Genomic DNA, 23,205 nt, shown 5'->3' on the forward strand with positions numbered 1-23,205 from the left:
TTAATTAACTGTCAGCTACATAAACATAATAAAATGCTTCATAAGCTCATCATTAGTGTGTTTTTCTATAAAATATAAAACACGAATTGAATAGAATAAAACAACTTTAACGTTAAAAATAGAAAATAGCTGCAGTCAATGTCGCTAGAGGGCGCTACCAGTTGCCATCTGCCACCCAGTCTTGTTTGTTGTCTGTGTGGGTGGACAAAATAACCACACGCAGCTTTTAAAATGAGCTCAATGAAGTACAGAGCTCTAATGTGTGTTATTGTTGTCATTTCATTATTATGGTCTGGATTTTTATTTCGACTTTTATCTTGGTAGAACAAAAAACCGCCTTCAAAGCTCTTCCGGTTCAGCAGAAGAACATTTCTTCCGGGTCAGACCTGCTTCGAACTTCACAAACCATAACACAAGGCTGGTACTTTCGGGTCGGATATTGCCTGATGTACTGTACGGGGACGTGCTTTTAATCATTAAAGTTTTAGCTGCCTACACGGAGACATGGCTGGTTTACCTCCGGGAGACCCGCAGCTGGTCTCCATGATCGTTAGTCATTTAAAAACACAGGGACTCTTCGACCAGTTCAGGAGGGACTGCCTGGCAGACGTTGACACAAAGGTACCGACTAAAAGCACGTAACGTATCGTTAGCTTAGATTTATGTGTTTAGCTGCAGTTGTCATGTCGAATAAGTGACCACGTCCGTTTAGGGAACTGTCTGCTGCACATATTCTGCATTTTCATGGCTGCTAAAGCTACATATCAATCCTAAACTGAGTCCCTACTGTTGTTTATTTCAGTGCTACAGTATGGATTTTCTTTGATTTTAAAATTGTGGACTGGATGATTTCAAATTTAACTTGGTGGCTAAAGAGTTTTTTTTAAAGAATGTTTTATTCTTCTCTTTAGCTACTTTTGTTTATGTTTATTATTGTTTTCGGGGTTTAATGGTAAAATCTTTTGCAGCCAGCTTACCTGAACTTGAAACAACGAGTGGACAACTTTGTCTCTAATCACCTCTCTAATCACACATGGAGCCCACACTTAAACAAAAACCAGCTGAGAAACAACATCCGGCAGCTCGTTCTGCAGTAAGTGGAAGGCGATAATTATTGTTTCTGTACTTTCTGTTCTTCATCTCCATTCATTCTGTACCCAAGTGTACGTGGAATTTATCTAAACTTTCAGCAATCTGTGCCTCTTAGATCTGGGATGCTGGAGCAGGGAGTGGACAGAATTGTGGCTCAGGTGGTGGATCCCAAAATCAATCATATCTTCAGGCCGCAGGTGGAGAGGGTGGTCCGTGAATTTCTTTCGCCTGGAAGCTTCTCTGAGGAACCACCGGCCCCTCCACCTCCAACAGAGAACAAACCGGACAGCAGCATTCCTGAGCAGGGTACGAGACATTTCACACTTTTCCTGCTGCAACTGATGTCTTGTTTTTTGTCTTCATGATGAGATGTACTTCCTCTTGTGCGTAACTGCAGGACAACTGTACTGCAGGCAAGAGCCGCCTTGAAGTGTTGAAAACAGCTTTTTTAACATGTTCCCTCTTTGCATGACTGTAGCCTCATCCTCGACCCCCACCACGGCAGCAGCCAGCGATGCCATGTCCATCCTAGACACTATAACCTCTCTCAACCAGGAGGCTAGCGTCAGGGCCGGCTCAGCAACAGAAAAAGGCAGAAAAGGCCAAGTTTCGGACATCCCCATGCAGCTGCTTGAGGAGGGAGAGCAGGACATGAGTATTGTCGAGGAAGGTGACAGTCAAGAGGAGGGGAAGCCATCTGAAGAGGCAGATGAAGCAAAACTGGCAGTAGAAGATCATCCATCAGAGGTCAAGACAGAGGACACCCAGGAGCAGATGGAACTAGGGAAAGAAGGTGTAATAGAGGAGGTGAAAATGGAAGAGGAGGAGTCAGGAGTTCAGGACCAGACAGAGGAGGAGAAAGACAAAGCTGCCAGCAAAGTACCTGGAAAACCCTTAGAAGAGAAGCAAGACGACGAAACTGTAAAATCCACAAGCCAGGCAAAGCAGAAAGCCAGAGAGCGGATAAAAGAGGGTGAGCTGAATAATCCCGTGTCTGCTTGTTTTTCAACTTATGTGCTTGATACGCTTGTGATGTGCGTGTCTATTGACATTAAGAAAATAAATGCCAAATGACCGCTTCTTGTTGTTGTTTTAAGCTGTAAACAGAAAACGGCGTGACTAAAAAATGTACAATTCTGTACCTGCAGAATACTCTTTGGAGGACTCTGACCTGGATGGGCTGAGTGACATCACAGTGAGCTCTGTCCACACTAGTGACCTGTCATCATTTGAGGGGGAAAGTGAAAATGAGGAGATGCAATCCGAGTCCTCTGAAGAAGGAGAGCTTCCACCAGATGGTGCTTTTCACAGTTCTTGTTTTCATGTTATCTCCAGAGTATACCATGGATGTTAGAGTTCAATGTTTTTTTCTATATGTGTCTTTTATTCCTTCAGATCAAGACGAGACACAAGAAAAGAAACACGCCAGCGGAGACACAGGAGATGAAGACAAAGAGCGCAAACCTCGCCGCAAGGCCTATGTTCACAAACCCTTCCTCTACTCTCGTTACTATAGCGACTCGGATGATGAGATCACCGTGGAGGAGCGGCGCAGATCTGCAGTGAGTTGTATTTTTAACATTTTCTGTGCAGCATCCTCAGAAATTGAATTGTTTGTATAGCTTATAGCTGCAGTTATTAATTAAATGTAAAGTTATATTAATTTTATATATGCAGTAAGTTAACAAACTGTGTTTTCACAGGCAAAGGACAAAGAAGAAAGGCTGCTCAAGAGACAGCAGAACAGAGAGCGAATGGAAGAGAAGCGTAAACAGAAAGCAACGCAGGCAGAAGAGCAAGGTTTTTCTCTCTCTTGTGTTTGCTGTTTTTTTTTTCAAATGGTGCCAAGATCTGTAAATTTCATTGTGTAATGTCTTCTACTCCAAACAGTCATGTGCTCTTACTTGTTGTCATTTATCATCCTTCATAGAGCGCAAGAAAACAAAGAGTGGAGATTCTGGCGTCGGGGGAGCTAAAGAGGCTCGCAAAGAAAGGAAAGTTTTGGAGAAAAAAATGGCTCTCAGCAGGAAGAGAAAACTAGACTCCAGGTGAGCCTTCCCAGACAGAACACACCCAGATAGAAATGTATACAGCAGCTGCTGATCACATTTAAATGTTTGAATATTGTTGTGCTTTTCTCTGTGTTAATGACTCAAATGGATCTTTTAGAAAAGAAGGAGATGTTTCAAGCAAGAAGAAAGGAGAGACAGGAGACGTACCTAAGAAAGCGGTATGTGAATGCCAGCATGTATATTACACTTTAGATGACCTGTTGTTGTTGTTGTTGTATCGGTGAGATAACGCATTTTTGTTCTTTTGAAATTAGGACGTGAAATCTGCCTCAAAGCCTCCCCAACCTAAACTGATGAGAAATCTGTCAGAATCTGCATCTTCTGATGAGCGGCACAGAAGGACAAGCGGCAGCGTCTCAGAGGATTCTAGTGATGTAAAGAAGATCGCCAATAAAGATCGCACACACTCCTTTATCTTAGAGCTGGAGCAAGGCTCCCAAGAGGCTCTCAAACAGCGCTCAGTCGGAAAGTTCGACCGTCTGTCCCGCAAAGAACTTCATTCAAAAGAACGCAAAGAGAAAGAGCGCAGCTTGTCCGATGAACGTGCCAAACTCAAACAGAAGCTGGACAAGAAATCAGATCAGACGGATGAGTCTCAGCAAAGGGAAGCCGCTGTTATTAAAGGATCTTCTGAACATAAAGGAGAGAAAAAGCTGAAAATCAAAAGTGAGAAGAAGATGGCAGGAGGTGCAAGGGAAGGAGGAAAGATGTCTGAAGGTGTCCCTGACGAGGGAGCTCCTAAAAATGTCAAAAAGGAGAGGGCTGCATCTGTGGAGACTGCCAAAGCAGAGAAGGACAAACATCGGGAAAAGGACAAAGAGAAACTCAAAGAAAAGGAAAAGTCCAAAGCAGAAAAAACCTCTGTTAAAAGTGAGTTCAAGCAGCTGCTTCGTCCAGATTCTGCAGGCTCATCCGAGGACCGCTCTGACATGGAGCCTGGGACAGACGGCAGCAAGAAGAAGGATAAACACTCCAAGGAGGTTCTGAAAAGGTCAAAGAGTCACTCTGAGGACCGGCCAGGAGACAAACCCAAATCTAAAATCGACAACAAAGACAATGAAAAGGAAAAGGAAAAGATTAAAGCAGATCAAGACAGCCTGAAGTCAAACAAATCCAGCTCTGAAAGTGACAAAGATCCAAAAAAAGTTAAACCAACAGAAAAAGGAAAACTGGCAGAAAAATCTAAATCTAAATCCAAAGAGGAGGCAAAGACTCCACTGCTATTAAAGACTGATAAGAAAGTTCAGAGTCCAGAAGTCAAAAGTGTAGGAGGGTCAGCAATCGGCAAACCGGAAGCAGGAAAAGAAAAGAAAAAAGAAGGAAACGTAAAAGAACAGCGCAAAGTCTCCGAAGATCCCTCACATGACAAATCTACGAAGAAAAAACTGGAGAAGAAAGAGAAAGCTTCAGAAAAGAAGGACGATGGCAAAGACGAGAAGAAAGCACCAAAAGAAGACAAAGTGGAAAAATCTGAGAAGGCTCCAAAACCTTCGGTGTCCTCTCTGAGCATCGAGACTGAAGAGCCTCCAAAGAAACAACCTCTTCCAGCAGACACAAGCACAGACTCCGATCCCGTCACCACCACCGTTACTACCTCATTTTCAGACGACACCTGTGATGCTTTGAGCGACATCACCCCCGAACCACCCGAAGGTGAGACAGAGTCACGGCTCAGTGAGATGCCAGTTGTCCCGGCTGAGGCCGATGCCCTGCTGACTCTGATGGACGTCTGCACTTCAGCAGAGGCCAGGCTTCCATCTGAGAGGGAGAGCGTGACAACGGAGATGGAGCCGGAGGATGCTGACATGAAGATGAAAGAGGCAGCTTTGACTCTGCTCTCCATGGATCCTGACAGCACAGTGTCCTCCAGCTTGATTTCCGAAGACACAAGAGAAGAACCGGTGGTGGATACACCTGCCTCACAGGAAACCACTACAGCTGGAGAGGAGGAGCAGCTTTGTCCTGTGGACGTGCAGACAGCAGCTGAAACTGAGCTAATAGCCATGGAGCCATCGGCAGCTGCATCTCAGGAAACAGCTGAGATCAGTGAGGAGGAACTAAACATTGCAGGTTTGTGGTCAACATGGCTAAATGTTTATTATGGCTTGTCAGAATGGTTTAAGAAAAAGCTGAATCTGCATGTCTTTACAGATGAAGCAGACATCTCAGAGAGTAAAATGGATTCATCAAAGATGGAAACCTCTGAGTCTGTTGCTCCACAGGTACATATATGTCACATTTGTACAATTAGGTACAGTAATGCCAAGTAATACCTTGAAAAATTGTGTCTTTTTCGCTCATCCCATGGCTACTTATGGAGCAAAAATGTTCCAAAGAAAAATTGAATATATGTTTAAAGTTCCCTCAGAGGAAAATCATGATTCTGTCTTTGTTGTAGGAGGATGACTCCACCTCAAATAAATGTGAGGCTCCTTTAAATGAGGAAGAACCAAAAAGTGCAGAAATGTCTGCTGAACTACAGCCAGATGCCAGGGAGCCAGCTCCAGCTGACACAGAAGGTTTGTTAAAGTATTCTTCTTCTTGTCTCATAATCTTTGAGCCTTTACTTTAATATTTTGCCCTTTTTTCCAGCTGCTGCCGATGCCATTGTGAGTAAAACAGTAGATACAGATGCAGAAAGCACAATGGCTGCTGTTTCTGACATCACTGAGCACATTTCAGAGCTCCCCAGTGAACAAGGTGAGAGGAGCTACAGTTACATTATTGTTGAAATACACATTGATGTTGTTGACAGCTTATTAAACTATGCCTGTTATTTAGAGCAAACAGAGGCAGACGCTCCAGTCACAGAGGCAGACGCTCAAGACACCGCGGCAGATGCTCCAGTCACCGCGGCAGACGCTCCAGTCACAGAGGCAGACATTGTGGTGAGTTTACATTTAAGTTGATTTTGGACTTTCATGTCATGTGTCCCTGTGTCTCATTGATCTCATTCTTTCATTCGGATAAAGGCAGAGGAGGCAGCAGCAGAGGAGAACGAGGCCAAGATGGACACGGATCAGAGTAGGTCTTTTCTCTTTACAAACTTAGGCAGTAAAATCAGATTAAATCTAAACTTTTTCTTCTTTTCACCACTAGGTGAAGCTGAGAGCAAGGCTATGGAGGAGGAAAGTGTTCCAGCAGAGAAGAGTGATCTTCAAACTGTAAGTGCTCAGATTTCAGTCATTTAAACTTCAGCCGTTTTTTTAGCTACCTACTCTGATCTGTCTTTGCTGTGTTAAATACTTAACATCATCATTTCATTTAGATGGAAACCAGCGATCCAGAGAAAACCGAGGATGCTGAACAAAGTAAACCAGAGTCCCAACTAGTCAAACAAATCAGTGAGTTTCACATTTATCGTTTCTGCTCCATTCCCCTATAACACAAATGCTTTCTAAATGATAATTGAGTAACGCAGTTTAGATTCATTTCAGTTTAGAAAAATATTCTTGATGGTTGTTTGAATTGTTTCAGGTAATGTCTCCAGCACAGACAGCCAGGAAGATGAGAAGGGTACAGACATGTCAGAAAAGGTAAATTCCCAGCTGAAAAAAAAAGAAAAAAAAGTGTTGATGCATCTAACCCACCCTGTGTTTTGCAGGAAGAAAAAACTGCGGGACGAGGAAGACGTAAAAGAAAACTGTCCAGTCCGAAAAGTACAGCTGTGACAGAATCTGGTACGGTAGCTGCACAACTGATGTTTTTTTCTGCACAAAATTATAATTAATCAGCTTAATTAGCTGAAAATATTTGGTTGATCTGAATTGTATTGTGTATGTGTTCCTGTGCTGATTGACATTTTTGAACATATCAGGTGATGAGAAGGACAAAAAGGAAACTAAAGAGCAGCTGTCTGAGGTAAATACAGACTTCTCATATTGCCTGTCACACAGTGATAATGTAGAGGTTGGTGCTTTCTTGTTGTGGAAACGCAGCAGCTCTTTTTTGACATGCGTTTGAATTGACGCTGAGACCTATCTGCAGGAAACTGAGCAGGAGAAAGCTGCTGAGGTGAAAACACCTTGCAGAAGACGATCATCCAGAACCTCAGAGGACCAGCCGAAAGAACCAGAGGAGACTCCGAGCCGCCGGGGGAGGCGCCCAGGAGCTGCAGCCAAAGAAGCCACAGCTGGTAAGTTGCCCACATTAAGTGTTTGATTTTAGTGTGTAGAAATATTACTAATTCAGTGTAAACATTTAGCATTTTACATTATTATAATTAGCACTTTTTAATGTATTACAGAGATGTTTTTGCTCTTTTTAAAACTTCAGATAATCAGAGGAAAGACGATGCTAAAGAGGAGGACAGCACAACTGAAACATCTGCACTGAAACCAGAAAATACGACAGAGGTTTGTGGAAAGCATTATGTAATTTATATCTAACCATTCTATCAGCTATCAGATCATTTTATTTGATTGATTGGTTGATTGATTGATTATAAAGAAATGTTTTATTAAACCAACTTAGCCTTTTTCACAGCATTGTCTTTTTTCTCCTTTTTTTTCAGATAATTGAACAAGAAATTGAACCAAGTCGTGGCCAGCAGGGACCTGAGGTCGATCTGCTGTCTGCTGTTCCAGAGGACTCTGAAGAAGCTGCAGGAATGTCGGACTCCACAGAGACTGTTGACACACGTAAGTTGATTTTATTTCAGATTCTGTCTATGCATTGACTGTAATTTATTTAAATGACTGAGAATGTGGAGACAGCTTGAAGTGTGTTAACTAAAATAGGATGTTTGAGTATTGACGTAGTGCTAGTCTGTCTCAAACAGAGGTTGGATGTTATGCTGTGAATTAAACAGGTGATTGGATTATTTTAACCAAATTTTATTTAAATTCCAGTTCAACCAGCAGTGAAGAGGAAGAGGTCAGAGGACACGGAGCAATCTGTGGAGGTAAGAGTTATCATCTCTGCGGATCAAATTATTTCTTCGCTCAGTTCCTCACAGTCTGAATTCATTTGCTTTAACTTCCTTGTCTTGATTGTTTGTATCCTGCAGGCTGAAGAGGAGGTGAAGGACACCAGTGGACAGGAACAGAGTGAGCATCAGCCTGAAGAGAGCGGTAAGACACACACACACACACACACACTGTCTATCATGAATACAAAACAGTATGAGTGGTTGGTTTTTGGTGAGTTGGTTCTTATGGCTTCTGTATTCCTTTTTCAGCTTCTGTGAGCCAGTCAAAGGCTCATGAGGACGTAACAGAGGAGAGTGGCAGCGAGAAGAAGCCTGATAATGTGTGTTAGCAATCAATTAAGAAATCATGTTTGTGTTGTAAATATCTTCATGCATCATTGATCTTTGCTGATCTTTTACCCCTGCTCTGTATTTTACATGATTTATGTTGATAAAATTGTTTGTTTTCAACTGAAAGTATGAATGCAGCAAAGAAAGAAAAAAAATATATGTAACTACAAAACTTAATGGGATTTTTACCTGTGCAGAGTCCCTTACTGTCTTATTTAAACTCTCATTAGACTTCATCTTGAATGTTTGTTATCCTTCCAGACTGAGGAGGAGCAACAGCACGAGGAGCAAGAGATTCAAAAGAAACCTGCTCGTAGGGGACGACCACCAAAGACGACCACTCCAGACGATTCAGGTGAGAAGACTGAAACCTTTGCCGATCTGTTCCAAAGTTCACCATCAAAGTAACATTTTTATTATCCTTTTAAAGATAAAAAGGACAAAAAAGCAGATGAGACAGAAGGTGGACAGAATGATGAAGAGGAGGAGGAGGACGGTGAGAAAGAGGGGGAGGGAAAAGGAACTGCAACCAGAGCTACAACACGGTCTGCATCTCGCCTGGAGGCTGAAAGGTAACTTGAGAGTAAATTCAATAAATGTATTGACAGGATATAATCATAATTTACATTTGATATCATCTGATACACTGATCATGTATCGGTACAATCCTTTTCTTTTGCACTCTAAAGCACCCAGAAGACATCGTCACCGTCACATCCTATTAAAATGTAAGAGAGGGCTTCAGTGCTGAAGCTGTTGTTTCATATTTGTTTTTACTGCTCCTCAGAAACAAGCCAAGTAAACCATCCACCCGGGCCAGGCGGCAGAACGGGAAAGAGGAGACCGCAGCTGGCACACGGTGAGTTTGTTTCATTGAGTTTCAGCACAACAAGCTTAAGGGGGAATCCGACCAAAGCGGACTGCCCGACCGCTGCTCTGTGAAAGAGAACATTTTAGTTTTAGTTTTTTGAGTTTTTAGCTTTAAATAAAAAAAATAATAAATATTTTGCATGGCCTTAAGCTTGGGTAAAGGAAGGCATATTAAACATTTTTCTATATTCAGATTATTTTAAAACTTAAAAAGTACCGTAAACCGATTATTTAATCGGTTGTTTGTCAGTTATTATGTTTTAGTCAGCGCTTTGTGTCAGCTCTAAAATTCTGAGGATTATATAACAATTAACTGTTCAATAATAATCAGTTTGGGTAAAACACTGTGTGCAGTGTGTTTTTTTATAACTTCAAACAAAGCATTTAACTAACTTCAAATCAGACAACTGACTTAAAATTTAGTGAAAATTTGCATTTGTGAAAAATTTTATATTTCAGTATTTTACAACTAACTACTGGGAGTAAATCTGTTTTGTTATTAGTTGTTATTTTAGTTTTTATATTTTCTTCAGATTTTATTTTAGTTTTGTTACAAAAACAACAAAACAACATTACAAAAGTCTCAACATTTATTTATTTGAATTTTTTTGTAGAAATCTGTGTCATGCACTTTTTCAGTCCGCATGTTCTGTTGAGTCCGTTGGCACACACAGACAAATGTACTAACACTTGCTCCTTGTTTCCCTCCTGCAGCGGGACGAGGGGCCAGGCAGCGGCAGTGGCAGTTAAAGGGGGCCGTAAACGGGAGGCCAGCCCTCCTGCTGTGCGAACGCGGGGAGGACAGAAATCAGAGGAGCCCCCTTCCAAGAGAGCCAAGCGCTGAGATCTGCGGCGGTGGAAGGGTTTGCTCCAGCAGTGTTGTTTTTACTCTCCACATACAGTCAGTTAGCACCTAAAAGCTTTTTCTGCCTCACTGACTGCAGATATTGAAAAGCTCTGGATAGTATTATACACTTTCCTCTGATGGTTGAGTGTAAACCTGAGGATCTGTGTAAGAATCCCGCAGAATGCCTTCCACCACTGTACGCCCATATGGTTTGGATCAGACTTCATCATTCCTCCGTTTATTCAGTAATTCCCAGTGAACCGCCACATTTCAGGCCAATCAAAGGCCTAATGTGCCACGAGGTGCGCTTTGAGATAAAGAGGGTGAATTGTCATTAGCTGTCCGTCAGATGCCTGATCACGTCTCAGACATCACTATGTACATAGAAACCGCAGTGATGCATCCAGCCTGCATTGTGAATTTTATTATTTATTCATTCTGTGAATGAGTGGGGACATTTTTTTCTCCCTGATTTCTGCTTTTATACATAACTCTTAGAAGGTCAGAAGTGTTTGTTTTTTTAGCATAAAAAAGCTGCAGTATTAGCCACGAAAAAGAAAAACATGATCAGTGGAAACTCAGTATTCCTCATATTATCTCTGCTGACAGAGTTTTGATGTTGTATAATTAGCTGTCTGCTGTAGTTCAAACATTTTTCAAACAAATCAGGTTTTTATTTGAGGTTCATGATCACGATGTGTTTACATTCACTCAAAAAAACTCATTTAAATTCTTGTTTTTTGATACTAAATTTGTGAAAGAAAAAAATGTGTTCATCTCTTCGATCTGTGTGTCCATGCGAAAGCCTCAGGTTTACAGTTCATTACATCTGCAGTTACCGTACTTATACATATCTTTTTATGTTCAGATACTCACCTGACTGCTCATTAGATTTTCCTCCTAAACACACACATCCATGCTGCTCCTGTTCTTCTAAAACCTCTCTGTGAGAGGCAGAATTCACAGATTTGTATTATTTGACCCTTATTATGTCTCAGACGTTATCTCCTGTTTCCTAAATGAATGGAGCTGTCTGTAGTGTGTAGATAGCCGCAGATCTTAACCAATCCCCACAGAGCAGAGGAGAGGAGAGGACATTCCTGCCTGCTAATGGGGGATAAAACTGACAAACTCAGAGTGAAATATTCCACCATCATTAACACGTTAGGAGGCTTTAATCGCTGCACCTGAACCTTCGGCATCCAAAAAAGCACAGAGAGAGGAGTACAGAAAGCAGGAGTGTGTGTGTTCCAACCATTCCAGCAGATTGCTGAATTTTATTCCTTAAAGGTGAAACACTGTCAGGTATTTCCTGGTAGTCCAATCCAAACCTTAAAATATTAACCCAATGACTCCCATTTAAAGCTCTGCATCAGCTTTCATTTAGCTACCAGGTCTGGCAGGGAAACAGCACTCCTTTCACTTGCTGGTGCCGTTGGACCGACTTGAGAAGTCGCTTCATTATAGTTGCCTTTATTGTTGAAATGAATTTTGAATGTAGGTTTTTCTGCTGCTGAATATTTGAAAAACATCAGACAGATTTTATAGCCAGCTGAGCAGAGGAGGATGACTGTGTTCAGCTCGGAGCTTAGAAAGGTGGAGAAACAGAAGATTATCATTTAAAGCTACATATTTAACTGGTGCTACATGTCTTATCATCATTAGGGCTGTGCTGGTTTGTTGATCCTAACAGTGAGCAAAAGACCTAACATCATTAGTTTAAAGTAATTAAACTGCAGTAACTAATCGTATACATACAAGAGAGACAATAATGATATTCTCCAAATTATTATAAAAAAAGTGTAAAAGTAGTTGAAGTTTTCTTTTTAACCTGTGTGGTAGTTCATTAGAAATCTTCAGACTTTCAGACTCCGTATTATTCTCTCTATATATTGGCACAAACAAAGTAAAAACTAATAAGATTTTGATCTCTGTGGCCATAATTTATATGCTAATTATAGAAATTCACACAAATATCTTAAAAATAAATAATAATAAATATCAGTACTTTTGAGAGTCTGAATAGACACAAAGGTAATCTGCAGTGTAAAACCTTATTTTAATGATAATTTACAATTGACGATGCTCCTATTGGTATAGTAACACCACAATGTGGCAGTGAAGAGAAAAAATATCATGTTTGTTTCTGAAGTGTAGAAGAGGTACTACAGAAAAAAGAGAAACAAAAAACACTTGATACAGCTACAACATAACCTCACATCCGCCCACCTCTCCTCTGCAGCAGGTGTGCTGGAGGTTCAGTCGCTGTGGAAAGATGGTGGTTTCACATAGCTGTCCACTGTACAAGAGGTGCTGGCTCGTTGTGAGCAGAGGGGATCCTCTCAGGCTGCCGCTGGGCTGAGGGGGGGGCTCGCTCATTCCTGCTGCTGCCTCTCTGCTTTGGGAGTGGTCTTTCCTCTTCTGGGGATTCGGCCAGGCCGCCTGGCACTGAATATAATGCTCTCCCATTCAGCCACTCCTCTCACAAGACATAAAAGTTAACAGGTGTTTAACGTCAGAAGTGTTTCATGCACCAGTCGTAGAAATGGCCAGCGACAGGCAGCGGGGAGGGGCGGCGGCTCAGACTCTTACAGTCCGCAGGATTGGAATTGTTGTGCAGCTGAGATGAGATTTTGGATCGACTTTTGGCATCTGAAGCTGCAACAAATGGACCCCAGAGTGCAGAAGCATTTCTCAGCTATTTGTTTGTTTCCCAACATTTTTGGGTCAAATAGATTGTTGCAACATGTCCGTGCTGTGTGTGAAAAGCATGAACTTTACTTATCTCCACATTGAAAGGTGCATCATGTGTTCGGCTTTGTCTGCTGCTGTGATTTTAATTTGATGTTTTTTTACAAACACCGAACAAAAACAATAGTTTGTATTGATGATTCTTGTTTGGAAGCATTAGCAGCCCATAAATACTAAAGCAATACCAAATTATTAGTAGTCAAAGTTATAATTATGAAAACTCAAGAACATAAGTTCTATTAAGAACTTATTAACTGATTCATTTATTGACCTGTCTGTTGATTGATAATAGTGAAAATGATGGAGAATATCTCTCTGGACAACCACTCTTACTCTTCTATAACTACATGCTACATGTACTCACTACCCATCTAGTGGTACAAAGTGGTATTGCACAATTGGCACAGACTGAACACGCTGTGATTAATTGGCCCCAAAGTCACAGTGGTAAATGACACTTATACCTTTTGTCACCTCACCATGAGTTTCTTCTGTTATGCTGCAGATGTAGGGGGCAGAACATCCACTTAGCTTTAATAGTGAACAAAATATATTCTGTGATGTAGTGCATTTGTATATTGTCAATATAAGATGGTTTTGAGAAGACCAAAACAAAGTCTACTCTTCTCTTTCCCAATCTTTCACTCTCCAAATTCAGTCCCTGAAACTGTAAACACCTCTCACCTAAACGTTTGCCGCAGCTGCACTTTGTCCCCTGAAATGAGAAATGACCATAATATCTGAAGAATTTCTAAATGGGCCTTGAAGTTTTCATAACTGCATCGACTCTCAAAAGTGCTGTTCTGCATGTGACATGAAACCACTGAAAGGAGTCCGCCGCTTTGACGGACGGCTTTATTTAGGCGTGAGCAGAGGAGAAAAGAGCCGGTCACAGAGCCCTGAGGAGGCAGCCAAAGCCCCTTCAGACCTGAGAAACCTTTCATGATGTGCTTGAGCTGCTTGCATTATCTGTTGCGTGCCAGAGGCGGATGGAAGCTCGTTTGTCAGCACAGCAGAGCCAAAAAATAAACTATAAATCACGTCTGCACTATCTACACACATTAATTGGACTGTAACAGCGGCCTATCCCCCCACTTGTGCTCCTGTGTCTGTAGTAATGTAGCCATCGCAGAGATGTTTTGAATAACTTCCAGGAGACGGAGGAACTTCTCTCTGCTTGTCTCTTGGTTCCATTTACTGTATTAAGTGTTCTGTCCCAAGGGCTCTTCCATTTAGTGCTCCATCGCATGCAAGGATAATTCTTCTTTGGGAAGGAGGGTTCAGTTGTAACTTAGGTGACTAAAAGCATACTTAAAGCTGGCAGTAACCACCCTTCCTCATGTTCTCCCCTCCCTTTGCCTCCACTTTCCAATGTTGGGGTTGATTAGAGCTGCTATCATGGTGGATCTGATATTTGGTGAGAAATCTAGAGGGCGTTTGGGAGCATTTACTGCAAATGACTCTTGGCAGTGCCCTCTCATGTATTGCTCCATCTGAACACAATTTGGCAGCTGTAAGGGGGTGTTGGTGTGGGGGGTGGAGGGGTGCATGGCATGCTCTGAGCCTCCCTCTTCATACCAGCACGCGAAGAAAGGAGGAAAAAAAAAACTAGAGCTGTCATAAACTCACCCTGCAGAGGAGGGGAAACAGAGACGTTACCACGGCAACTGGCATGTTGCTGCATCAGGAGCAATTTCTGTTTAAAACACGAGATTAAAGTTACAAGAGGAGGCAGGAAAAGAGGCGGCTATAGGGTGGAGGCAAACGTAATAGTCTAATGTGCCATTAACGTTTATGTCTTTACTGGAAAGGTGCTGGTGGGAATTTCACCCCTGTGTTACACTGGAGGGCAGCAGACACAGAGTCTGCAGGGATGTTAAAGAACTGTGTCACTAGAGACAGAAAAATAAAACCCACACAAAATATACCTTTTCCCGGCACGGCCATTATAAAGTGAACATCTCATCTTTCCACATGAGCTTTTTTCTATAGCAGGCAGATTCTTGTGCTCACCAGCAGAGGGAGCCATCCTGTACAGAAAGAGCCCACTCCCCTTTAAAAACAAAAAGCAGAAAGGAGGTTCTACATGTAATAATTTAAAAACAAATCAATGTTTTTATCTCCTTTACTGATTTATATATTTGAATATTTTGAAGATACTAACAAGAAGGTATTGTTACCTATGGCTTGGAAATGCAATCAAAGGATATGGAAGGATAAACAGCTGAATGTAATTATCCCTCCTGTTTTCACCATTTAAGTCAAACTTTTACAGCTACAGTGAGACAGCTCGTGTGTGTCTGTTTATGTAAGTAGAAAATCACATCTCTTCTACTTTAATTGATTTCCAATACACATAATGTACATATATTGCTATCATAATACACTTTGAGCAATCAGTATGGCAAAAAAGCAAGCATCACAAGAAACTAGAAAACATGTTTTTGTAGCAGTGAAAGTGCTGCTGCAGCTTATTAATAATGATAATCATAATATCTGTACATCCATAATTCTGTTTTTACCAGCAGCTTCAATTTATTATTTTTAATGTATGCAGTTTTATATTACTGAGTTACATTTATTAATTTAACAGCTAGTTATTACCTTAAAAACTTCAGATTTTATTAGTTTACAAAAAGAAATATTACAAGTGAATTTACTGTAATTGATCAAAACAATTCAACAATAAACTAAACACTGAGACAGTTGGTGATGCTTGATTCTGATCATATGTATGTAGTGTAATATAAATGTAGTGCCACTTACTGTTCAGTGGTTAAAGATTATTTTATTTTCAGGATATATAGAACAAAAATCTCTGACATAATTATCAGTGATTATATTATATATGACTTTATCACTAACATGTTTATATAAATACAGCAAAATGACACAGAAACACACCAGTAAATTAATTCTAATGATTTTCTTAGTCATCCTTTCACTGATTCTTGTTTACATCAACAAATAAGTAAAACATGAATAATGGATATTTGAATTCATCTGACACTTTTCTTTATGAATTCCTCAGATGATCTTCAAACTAGCTGCATCTTTCATTTGAATCCCTCTGCTGCTGTCTGAGTGAAAACCAAGCAGCTGTTTACATTTCCTGCCACTTACAGCTACTTACTGCTTATTGCTGTTCCTCACTGTGTGGTTACTGAAGCACAGTTAACCCGCGGAGACATCACACTGATGGACTCTTTGTTGGAGACAGTTATTGTGTTTTTTCCCCAGGATGAGGCTCCAAACGCGGGGTCAGCGAGGCTGCTTCTACAGAACAAGAGACAACAGTGATGTTACAAAATGCACACAGGGAAACCTTCTACAACACAACAGAGTAAGGTGTGTGTGTGTGTGTGTGATGTAGCACTTGTGTATTGGCCTTGGATGGAGTGAGCTGCTGCTAAAAGAACAGGGCAGGGTGTGTGAAAGTATCCAGATGCGTCAGTGGTTTGTGCGTTTCCCTTTTCCAGTTGTGTTTTCATTGCTTGCGGTGATACAGACTTTCATCCACAAGGTCACATCCAGCCCCGAGACTCTGCCACATCATTGCACATAATATGCCTGTAATTCCTTTTCAATGAGGACGATAAACCCAGTAATAAAATGTTGGTGTTTTTTAAGACATCAGCCTTCAGATAAAAAAACACATTCAGTAAAATACCCTCATATCTTTAAAACAATGACTGTACTAAAATGAGGGACCGCGTTTAAAGTACTGTCTGCGCGGTGCCGCGTTGACCCCAAAGGTGTCCAAGAGTCACGGAGGTATATCCTGCGGCCACTAGATGGTATAGTAAATGCACGCAGCAGGGTTTGAAGGACCTGACCGTGAAGCCCTGAAGTTATCCGGACACAGCTTGATCCAGGTTTTATTTTTTAGGCTGTTCGTAATATAGATTCTGTTTTCTTCGTTACGCAGGGCGATGAGAAGAGGTCATAGACCGAGTGTTTTTCAAGGCAGTTAATATAACTTAATAATAATAATTCTAATAATCACAGTAATAATTAAAAAAAAATCGGATTGACATGAATGACAGAAAATTTCGTTTCATTATTTTCAGCACGATTTAATTCTTTATTTCACAAACATTCTTTAGAAGAAGCGTCTACGAGTAAATAACTGACAAAGCGACAGAGATTTATTTTTAATCTTTTACCGCTCATTTTAAATGTATTTCTTTAAAATAATCTCCTCAAAATAATCTAAATATATAAATATGTGCTCTATAAAGATTCACTATGAGAAAATACACACACACCCAAATTCAAATCAATATAAAAATGAGCACCAACTCTTTATGTTAATATCAGTTAGTTATCTATTATATGTCTATACGTATACTGTATGTTATATAACATTAGTTATAATAATAATAATAACTGTAATAATATTATCAATGTAATTTGGTCGTTAATTGGGCCTCATTGGCGCATTGGTAATTTGCCGTATATTAAACAATAACTTCTACACTCCTGTTAATGCATTAATGTGTCATTATGACACCTTAATGTCTGTTTAATTAGAGACAAATAGAATGAGTCAATCAAACTGATCATTGTAGAGAAATGTGTGACTTTAGCGCGTATAAATCTTGTTTTATAGTCCATGTTACGTTCATGTACATTCCGTTAAAACTCAGATCAGTTATATATCAGTCAGTGTTTTCAGACGCGCTCTAATGTAATTTGATAGAAACAGTGTAAAGTTGAGACATCTGTTCTGCAGACAGGCGAGAGTCACGACGTGACAGAGGTCACGATCCGGATCAGCAGCACATATGTTTGTCCACTCAGAGCAGGGGTCACTCTGCATATTTAATGAATGTACTAATACTGTTATGGCACTCATGTATGACGTAACAGCTGCGCACACTGGGGACAACAAACCTGCAGTCAGTATTTATGAATATTAAACTGACGTTTAAAGAGTCAGGTTAACTTCTTCTTCATGTTGGACAAGCAGAGTGCTGCTGAAACGAATTTATGATGAGAGACTTTGTCTCCATTTATAGAGCTCTTCTTTTACTCCACACAGGACCAGCAGGCAGCAAGCATGCCTGATTTAACTCTTAACTTCTTTTTACCGTAGGATTGTTGCGCACAAGCAGACTGAGGCCTACCTGGGCATGGCGGCACATGACGCATCGCAGGCTGTCAAGGAAGTGACAAAAAGCACTTACATGACCTTAAACCTCAAACACAACGCAGACGGGGTGAATCAGTGACAAGCTGCAACTCGCTGGTCTGCGCAAAACACGTTACCAAAGGAAAAAACACATTACGCTCATCACAGTCCTGCTTGGATGATGAAGGGTTAGGTAAAAAAATATATTTCCTACAAATGTATTGTTCGGATGCTGCATTTAAGTGATGACACAGGATAGGAGGCAGTAAATCCCTCATATTGTTGACTGGTGCCTCTGCCAAAATCTACTTTCTTGAGATCATGTCAGACTTTTACGCACGAAATCTTTCTGACTGTGCAAAGTTTGAACACTGGACGCACAGGTTGTGCACCTTAACTGAATTGACCCTAAACTCCTTTGAAATCAATCAAACACAGCCAGTAGGAATGTTGCGCCCACAAACCACGCAGACACACTTTATTCATCAGATCTGATGAAGTTCTGCTTAAACAGTTTTTGCGGGTGCAGCCTGCACGTCACTTCAGACTCCTGCTATACCACCAAACTTTTCTTTAACTTTTTCCCACCCAGCTGAAAGCAGCGTGACGTCGTTTACAGTGACCAATCGTGGGTCGGCTTCCCCCCTCTCTAGGCCAATAGGAGACGATGAGGAGGGCCTGTCAGTCACAGGTGAGGGTGTATGGAAAAAATTGGGTGAAAAGGGCCGGGGACTGGAGCGAGTCCGGGCTGATGGCAGAGCTATGCGGTGGAGCAGCATCGTGTCTGCGGACCTAGCAGAAACTTCTCACAGGATGCGACCAGGAAACAACGCTGGAGGAAAAAGTTAAGCGACAGCAGAGCTCCTGAGCGGAGTAGACTAAAATGTGGATGGACTGACATTTACTCCACTCTCCGGGCCGGTTAATTACTCAACTTGAAGACCGAGCGAAAGTTCGCTTATTTGAAAATGGCCGTTCGTGGCAACTCGCTGATGCCTTTCTCAATCCAAGCTATCTTGAACAAAAAGGACGACAGCAGACACTTGCCAGATTTGGACATGTGCTTCTCCAAGACGGCTTGCTGGAAAATATTTGGGGAAATGAACGGCGGCTCGAGGAGAACTGATGGGGAGGCTTGTGAGCCGAGCGACAGGAAAAGCTACGACTCGGACTCGGGACTCAGCGACGACAACGACAGCAAGATTCCGGCCGTGTGCAAATCAGAGAAGGACGGAGACCCCGCGTCGGATGTGCCGGAGGAAAGCATGCAGGAGGAGACGGACCACGAGTCTGCAGCTGCGGAGAACGCGAAGAGTGACAGTGAGCCCAACAATGCCACAGGTAAGTAGGCCAGAGATATTAGTATGCCAGTGCACAACAAGGAAGGATAATGTGTGGTTCTATGGTCTGATATTTATTAACGTGCGTAAAACCACTTTAATACAGATGTTTATGCTGCTGTTAGAATCACAGGGAGTGTTAGGATTGTGTTATTGTAAGATACCAGGCCTGTTGTGGAAGGCATTCTGCTAACTTTACGCACAAAGTGTCCTTGTTACGCACGTTTATATGTTGAATCTTCTGGTTTATTGTAGAATTTTGTGTCTATAATTTCTGTTGCATTATCATGATCGAGCCTCTGGGCAGTCATAAACAATCCAAACACTCCGCAGACCGGAGACAAAAGTTATGAAATAATCAACAAATGGTTTGTACAAGTTTAGGATTTAAGGCCTGAATGAATCTGACATTTTTAAAGCTTCCTAAGGGTGCGTTAGAGAAAAGAAAAGAAAACGTTTCCCAACATTGTTTTAAGACAACATAAAAACATCCTCTTGCGCCGAGGACTCCTTCAGATTCGTTTCCTTTTTATCTTTGTGATTCACAACTCAAATATGAGAGATAAGATGGGCTGCATTGAAATGCCAGACTGCTGAAATCACACAATCCATCTGTGTGTGTTTGTGTGTGTGTCTCTCTCCCAGACTCCAGCAACCTGGATGAGAAGGGTCTGGATCAGCCCAAACAGCGGAAAAAGCGCTCCAGAGCCGCCTTCTCCCACGCGCAGGTCTTCGAGCTGGAGCGTCGCTTTAACCACCAGCGGTACCTGTCCGGGCCGGAGCGGGCGGACCTGGCGGCCTCCCTGAAGCTTACAGAGACTCAGGTCAAGATCTGGTTCCAGAACCGCCGGTACAAGACGAAGCGCCGTCAGATGGCTGCAGACCTGATGGCGTCGACCCCAGCGGCCAAGAAGGTGGCGGTGAAAGTTTTGGTGCGGGACGACCAGAGACAGTACAGCCCGGGAGAGATCCTGCGGCCCCCGCTGCTCTCCCTGCAGCCGTCCTACTACTATCCCTACGCCTACTGCCTCCCTGCATGGACACTTTCTGCGTGTGCGGGGAATCAGTGAGAACTTGGTGACTGTATTTATTCTTTTTACGATTTTTTTTTGCTCCCAGGAAACAAAACTAACTTTACCTTTTCTGAAAAAGAGGAGGAGACACGAGGGGACTGTTATAATCTGCTCTACGTCTCTGATTGAACTGCATGAAGCCGGCCAGGCCAGTACCAAGGTTTCCCTAACTTCTTCATAAAGTTTCACACCCCTAAAGGGACTCCTTTAGTAAGAGTGTCTCGAGGGACCCCGGTAAAGAAAGTATTTCTCCTGATTTAGCCTCTAAAGTCATTTGAATTGCAGTGAGCGAGCTCTTTTTAAATGTCAGTATGTTAACATGTGAGGAGTGACACAGTAATATATATTCCTGTATTTGCTGGGAAACCCTCAAGGACCTCTGAAGCCCCTGCAGGACCCCTCAGCGGGACCAGGCGGCCTGTAAACAGACTGAAAATGTCACCTTATGTTGGTTTATATTCTACATGCGCCTTCCTACCTCTGCAGTGATTGGAAACAGGCATATTCCATTGACTTTACAAATAACTGTCTCTGTTACAGGTTGTGTTTTTTGTTTGTTTTCTTGCTGTGTTTGTAAAGGTAAGATATTTCAGCACTTTTGAGCATATACGTTATTATTTGAATGCATTATAGTGTGGGCATGTTCGCTGTCAGACTGAGAAGAGGCGGTTTGTTGAGTTATTGGCATGAAAATGACCGTGAGGCTGAAACGAACCGACTCCTAATTGAAAAGTTCATGTGTTATTATTTGTGTTAAAAACATTAAAACATATCAGGCATTACTTTCATCTGATTTTTTTTATTTTATTTTTTTTTTAATGCAAAATGTAAGAAAAGGTATAAATAATAAACAGACTGATTTTACCAACATTTTAACATTTTTTAAAAAGATATTTTTTTCTATGTTGGTTTTTCAGATTTCGGTTTTCAAACTGACTGGTTTGAAAGAAAGAAAAATAACACGTGAATTGCATTTTATTTTTTAAACTGCAGTAGGATTCAAATACGTCAAATACGTCCTGTTTTTCTGACCGAACTGACCCTAAAACACGTCGTTTCAAAATTGGCACAAATGAATTTCAGCCTCTTTTTCTGTTTTCAGAATACAAACATATAAATAACAATACTGAAGCAACATTTAGTGATTACTTAAATCTTTCTTTAATATTTTTTTAGTTTTGCTTCAATTGTGTTTCATTTCTCCTCCTTTTCACCACGGTGTTGCTGCACACTGAGACCCTTTCCATGTCATCCGGGCCACGATGGCTTTCTTCCTAAACACACCTGTCAGACAGTGATGAATAGCTCTGTGATTCCCGGACAGGGCAAACTGACAGTTACCTTTAGGGCTGTATGTCAACACAAGGAGAGGAGTATTCCGGGGTTAAGGAGGCCCATGTCACTGCGCTTGAATTTAGAGAGGGGAGAGGGGGCTCCTCGCTTTGCGTTGTTGGCAGATTGAAGTTTCTCTTTGTGATGTAAGGCCTAATACTGGAATTGAATTATTGTGGGAGTTGTGTTAGCGGGTTATTCTATATCCAGTAAAGGCCTGAGAGTTATGTCGAGGTCAGCAGGGAGAAGCCACAGATCAGACATCCATCTCTGGCGACGTAAACTGCTTACATCCCTTACGCCCCCACACTTCTGTATATGAGTGTTTGCTGCTGAAAATTCTCCAGGTCATGATCACTGACCACTTTAATCAGCTCGTACATAGACACTGGTAACAATTATTCACACAAACTGCAAAATCGCTTTCAACGCCAGTGCGTTTTTACGCACGTTTACGCACCAACAGCCGGATGTAATATGGGGTCTTGGTTGATCTTCTTTAACCCTATATGGAAAGACTCCATCGGCGCCTATATGTCCTAAAATCTGATCTGCTTGATGCAGGTCTACGCGCCACCAGAAGCCATCACCGGCGGCACGGATGCTCCTTATTGGCTGCTGTGGCGCGCAGAGGACAGAGAGGGATACTGAGGAGTGGACCGTCCCACATGGCTTTCTTTCATACCTGCATGTGGAGATATCTGATACAGAGGGACATATCGCGGTTGTTTTTTTCTTTTCAACTTTGACTACTTGAAATGCAAACACCCCCATCGGTGTGCATTAACCCCATTCCGGTGTCCCCGGTCCCCTCATTATTTTTTTCATAGTTAACGCTTCGTACGTGGGAATATAGATAGTTATTGTATTTCTTAATAAGACTGTGACTGAGCTGCATATGGTGACTACTATTTCCTTTGGTAAATATATTATTTACGCATAGATAGAATAGAACAGGCCACTTTATTTCATGTATTTTTGTTCCTTTTCCTAACCAGGTCTGGCCTTGGGTGTTTTCTCGCAGTAATTATTTTGCACGGAGGCGCTCAGTTGTTACTGAGTTACAGTTTCGATGATAGAAAATTGACATTAATAGGGATTATTAAGCCCTTTAGCCTGTAGATACAGAAGAGTGTGCAACACAAATTCAAGAAAGAATCATGATTCAAAAATGTTGATTAGGAACAGCCATGTCTTACTGTTGGGTCGACCTTTACTTATATTATGATGCTTTGGAAAAACCACAAAGAGGCGCAGTGAGAAAGGCGATATAAAAGTCTTTATGTCTCAAGTAATAAAAATATTAGGAGTTAAATACGGGCAAAAATATGTTTTAAATATGCTTATTGAAATATTCTTTGGTTTTCATGGCCCACGAAAAACAGCCCGTACACTCAATTTCAATGTAAACAGAATTCTAATTAAACTTACTTT

The 23,205-nt window shown here is 41.5% G+C and overlaps 2 protein-coding genes across 4 annotated transcripts; both read left to right on the top strand.

Moving 5' to 3' along the window:
• The first annotated feature begins 389 nt into the window (after positions 1 to 389).
• bod1l1 (biorientation of chromosomes in cell division 1-like 1) lies at positions 390 to 10,823 on the top strand. Of its 3 annotated transcripts, XM_028416632.1 has the most exons (31): positions 390 to 621; positions 969 to 1,093; positions 1,208 to 1,398; positions 1,571 to 2,065; positions 2,241 to 2,390; positions 2,488 to 2,654; positions 2,796 to 2,892; positions 3,023 to 3,140; positions 3,262 to 3,322; positions 3,419 to 5,234; positions 5,316 to 5,386; positions 5,563 to 5,683; positions 5,757 to 5,864; positions 5,946 to 5,977; positions 6,041 to 6,052; positions 6,137 to 6,188; positions 6,264 to 6,328; positions 6,433 to 6,508; positions 6,642 to 6,700; positions 6,769 to 6,844; positions 6,982 to 7,025; positions 7,152 to 7,299; positions 7,440 to 7,519; positions 7,678 to 7,804; positions 8,015 to 8,067; positions 8,173 to 8,236; positions 8,344 to 8,414; positions 8,686 to 8,779; positions 8,855 to 8,996; positions 9,212 to 9,283; positions 10,009 to 10,823. In XM_028416632.1, exons 1-31 carry the CDS (start codon positions 505 to 507, stop codon positions 10,136 to 10,138), a joined length of 5,034 nt encoding a protein of 1,677 aa, XP_028272433.1. In that variant the 5' UTR covers positions 390 to 504; the 3' UTR covers positions 10,139 to 10,823. The 3 variants fall into 3 exon arrangements, 2 of the variants coding, with proteins under 2 accessions (XP_028272433.1, XP_028272432.1); XM_028416631.1 differs by having other exon boundaries at positions 5,946 to 6,052; XR_003671382.1 differs by lacking the exons at positions 8,686 to 8,779; positions 8,855 to 8,996; positions 9,212 to 9,283; positions 10,009 to 10,823 and having other exon boundaries at positions 5,946 to 6,052; positions 7,691 to 7,804.
• A 7,908-nt stretch (positions 10,824 to 18,731) lies between these two features.
• nkx3-2 (NK3 homeobox 2) lies at positions 18,732 to 21,221 on the top strand. The gene is made up of 2 exons (XM_028416324.1): positions 18,732 to 19,367; positions 20,012 to 21,221. The coding sequence occupies exons 1-2, from the start codon at positions 18,995 to 18,997 to the stop codon at positions 20,434 to 20,436; spliced, it is 798 nt and encodes a 265-aa protein (XP_028272125.1). The 5' UTR covers positions 18,732 to 18,994; the 3' UTR covers positions 20,437 to 21,221.
• The last annotated feature ends 1,984 nt before the right edge of the window (positions 21,222 to 23,205 follow it).

This window comes from Parambassis ranga, chromosome 10, assembly GCF_900634625.1.
Source record: "Parambassis ranga chromosome 10, fParRan2.1, whole genome shotgun sequence".
Classification (NCBI taxonomy): domain Eukaryota; kingdom Metazoa; phylum Chordata; class Actinopteri; family Ambassidae; genus Parambassis; species Parambassis ranga.

Excerpts from the sequence above, each read along its gene's own strand:
- bod1l1 (XM_028416631.1), top strand. The coding sequence starts at position 505 with ATGGCTGGTTTACCTCCGGGAGACCCGCAGCTGGTCTCCATGATCGTT. Across the intron at positions 2,893-3,022 it reads AACGCAGGCAGAAGAGCAAG|AGCGCAAGAAAACAAAGAGT; the intron begins GTTTTTCTCTCT and ends CATCCTTCATAG. Across the intron at positions 5,235-5,315 it reads GGAGGAACTAAACATTGCAG|ATGAAGCAGACATCTCAGAG; the intron begins GTTTGTGGTCAA and ends ATGTCTTTACAG.
- nkx3-2 (XM_028416324.1), top strand. The coding sequence starts at position 18,995 with ATGGCCGTTCGTGGCAACTCGCTGATGCCTTTCTCAATCCAAGCTATC. Across the intron at positions 19,368-20,011 it reads TGAGCCCAACAATGCCACAG|ACTCCAGCAACCTGGATGAG; the intron begins GTAAGTAGGCCA and ends TCTCTCTCCCAG.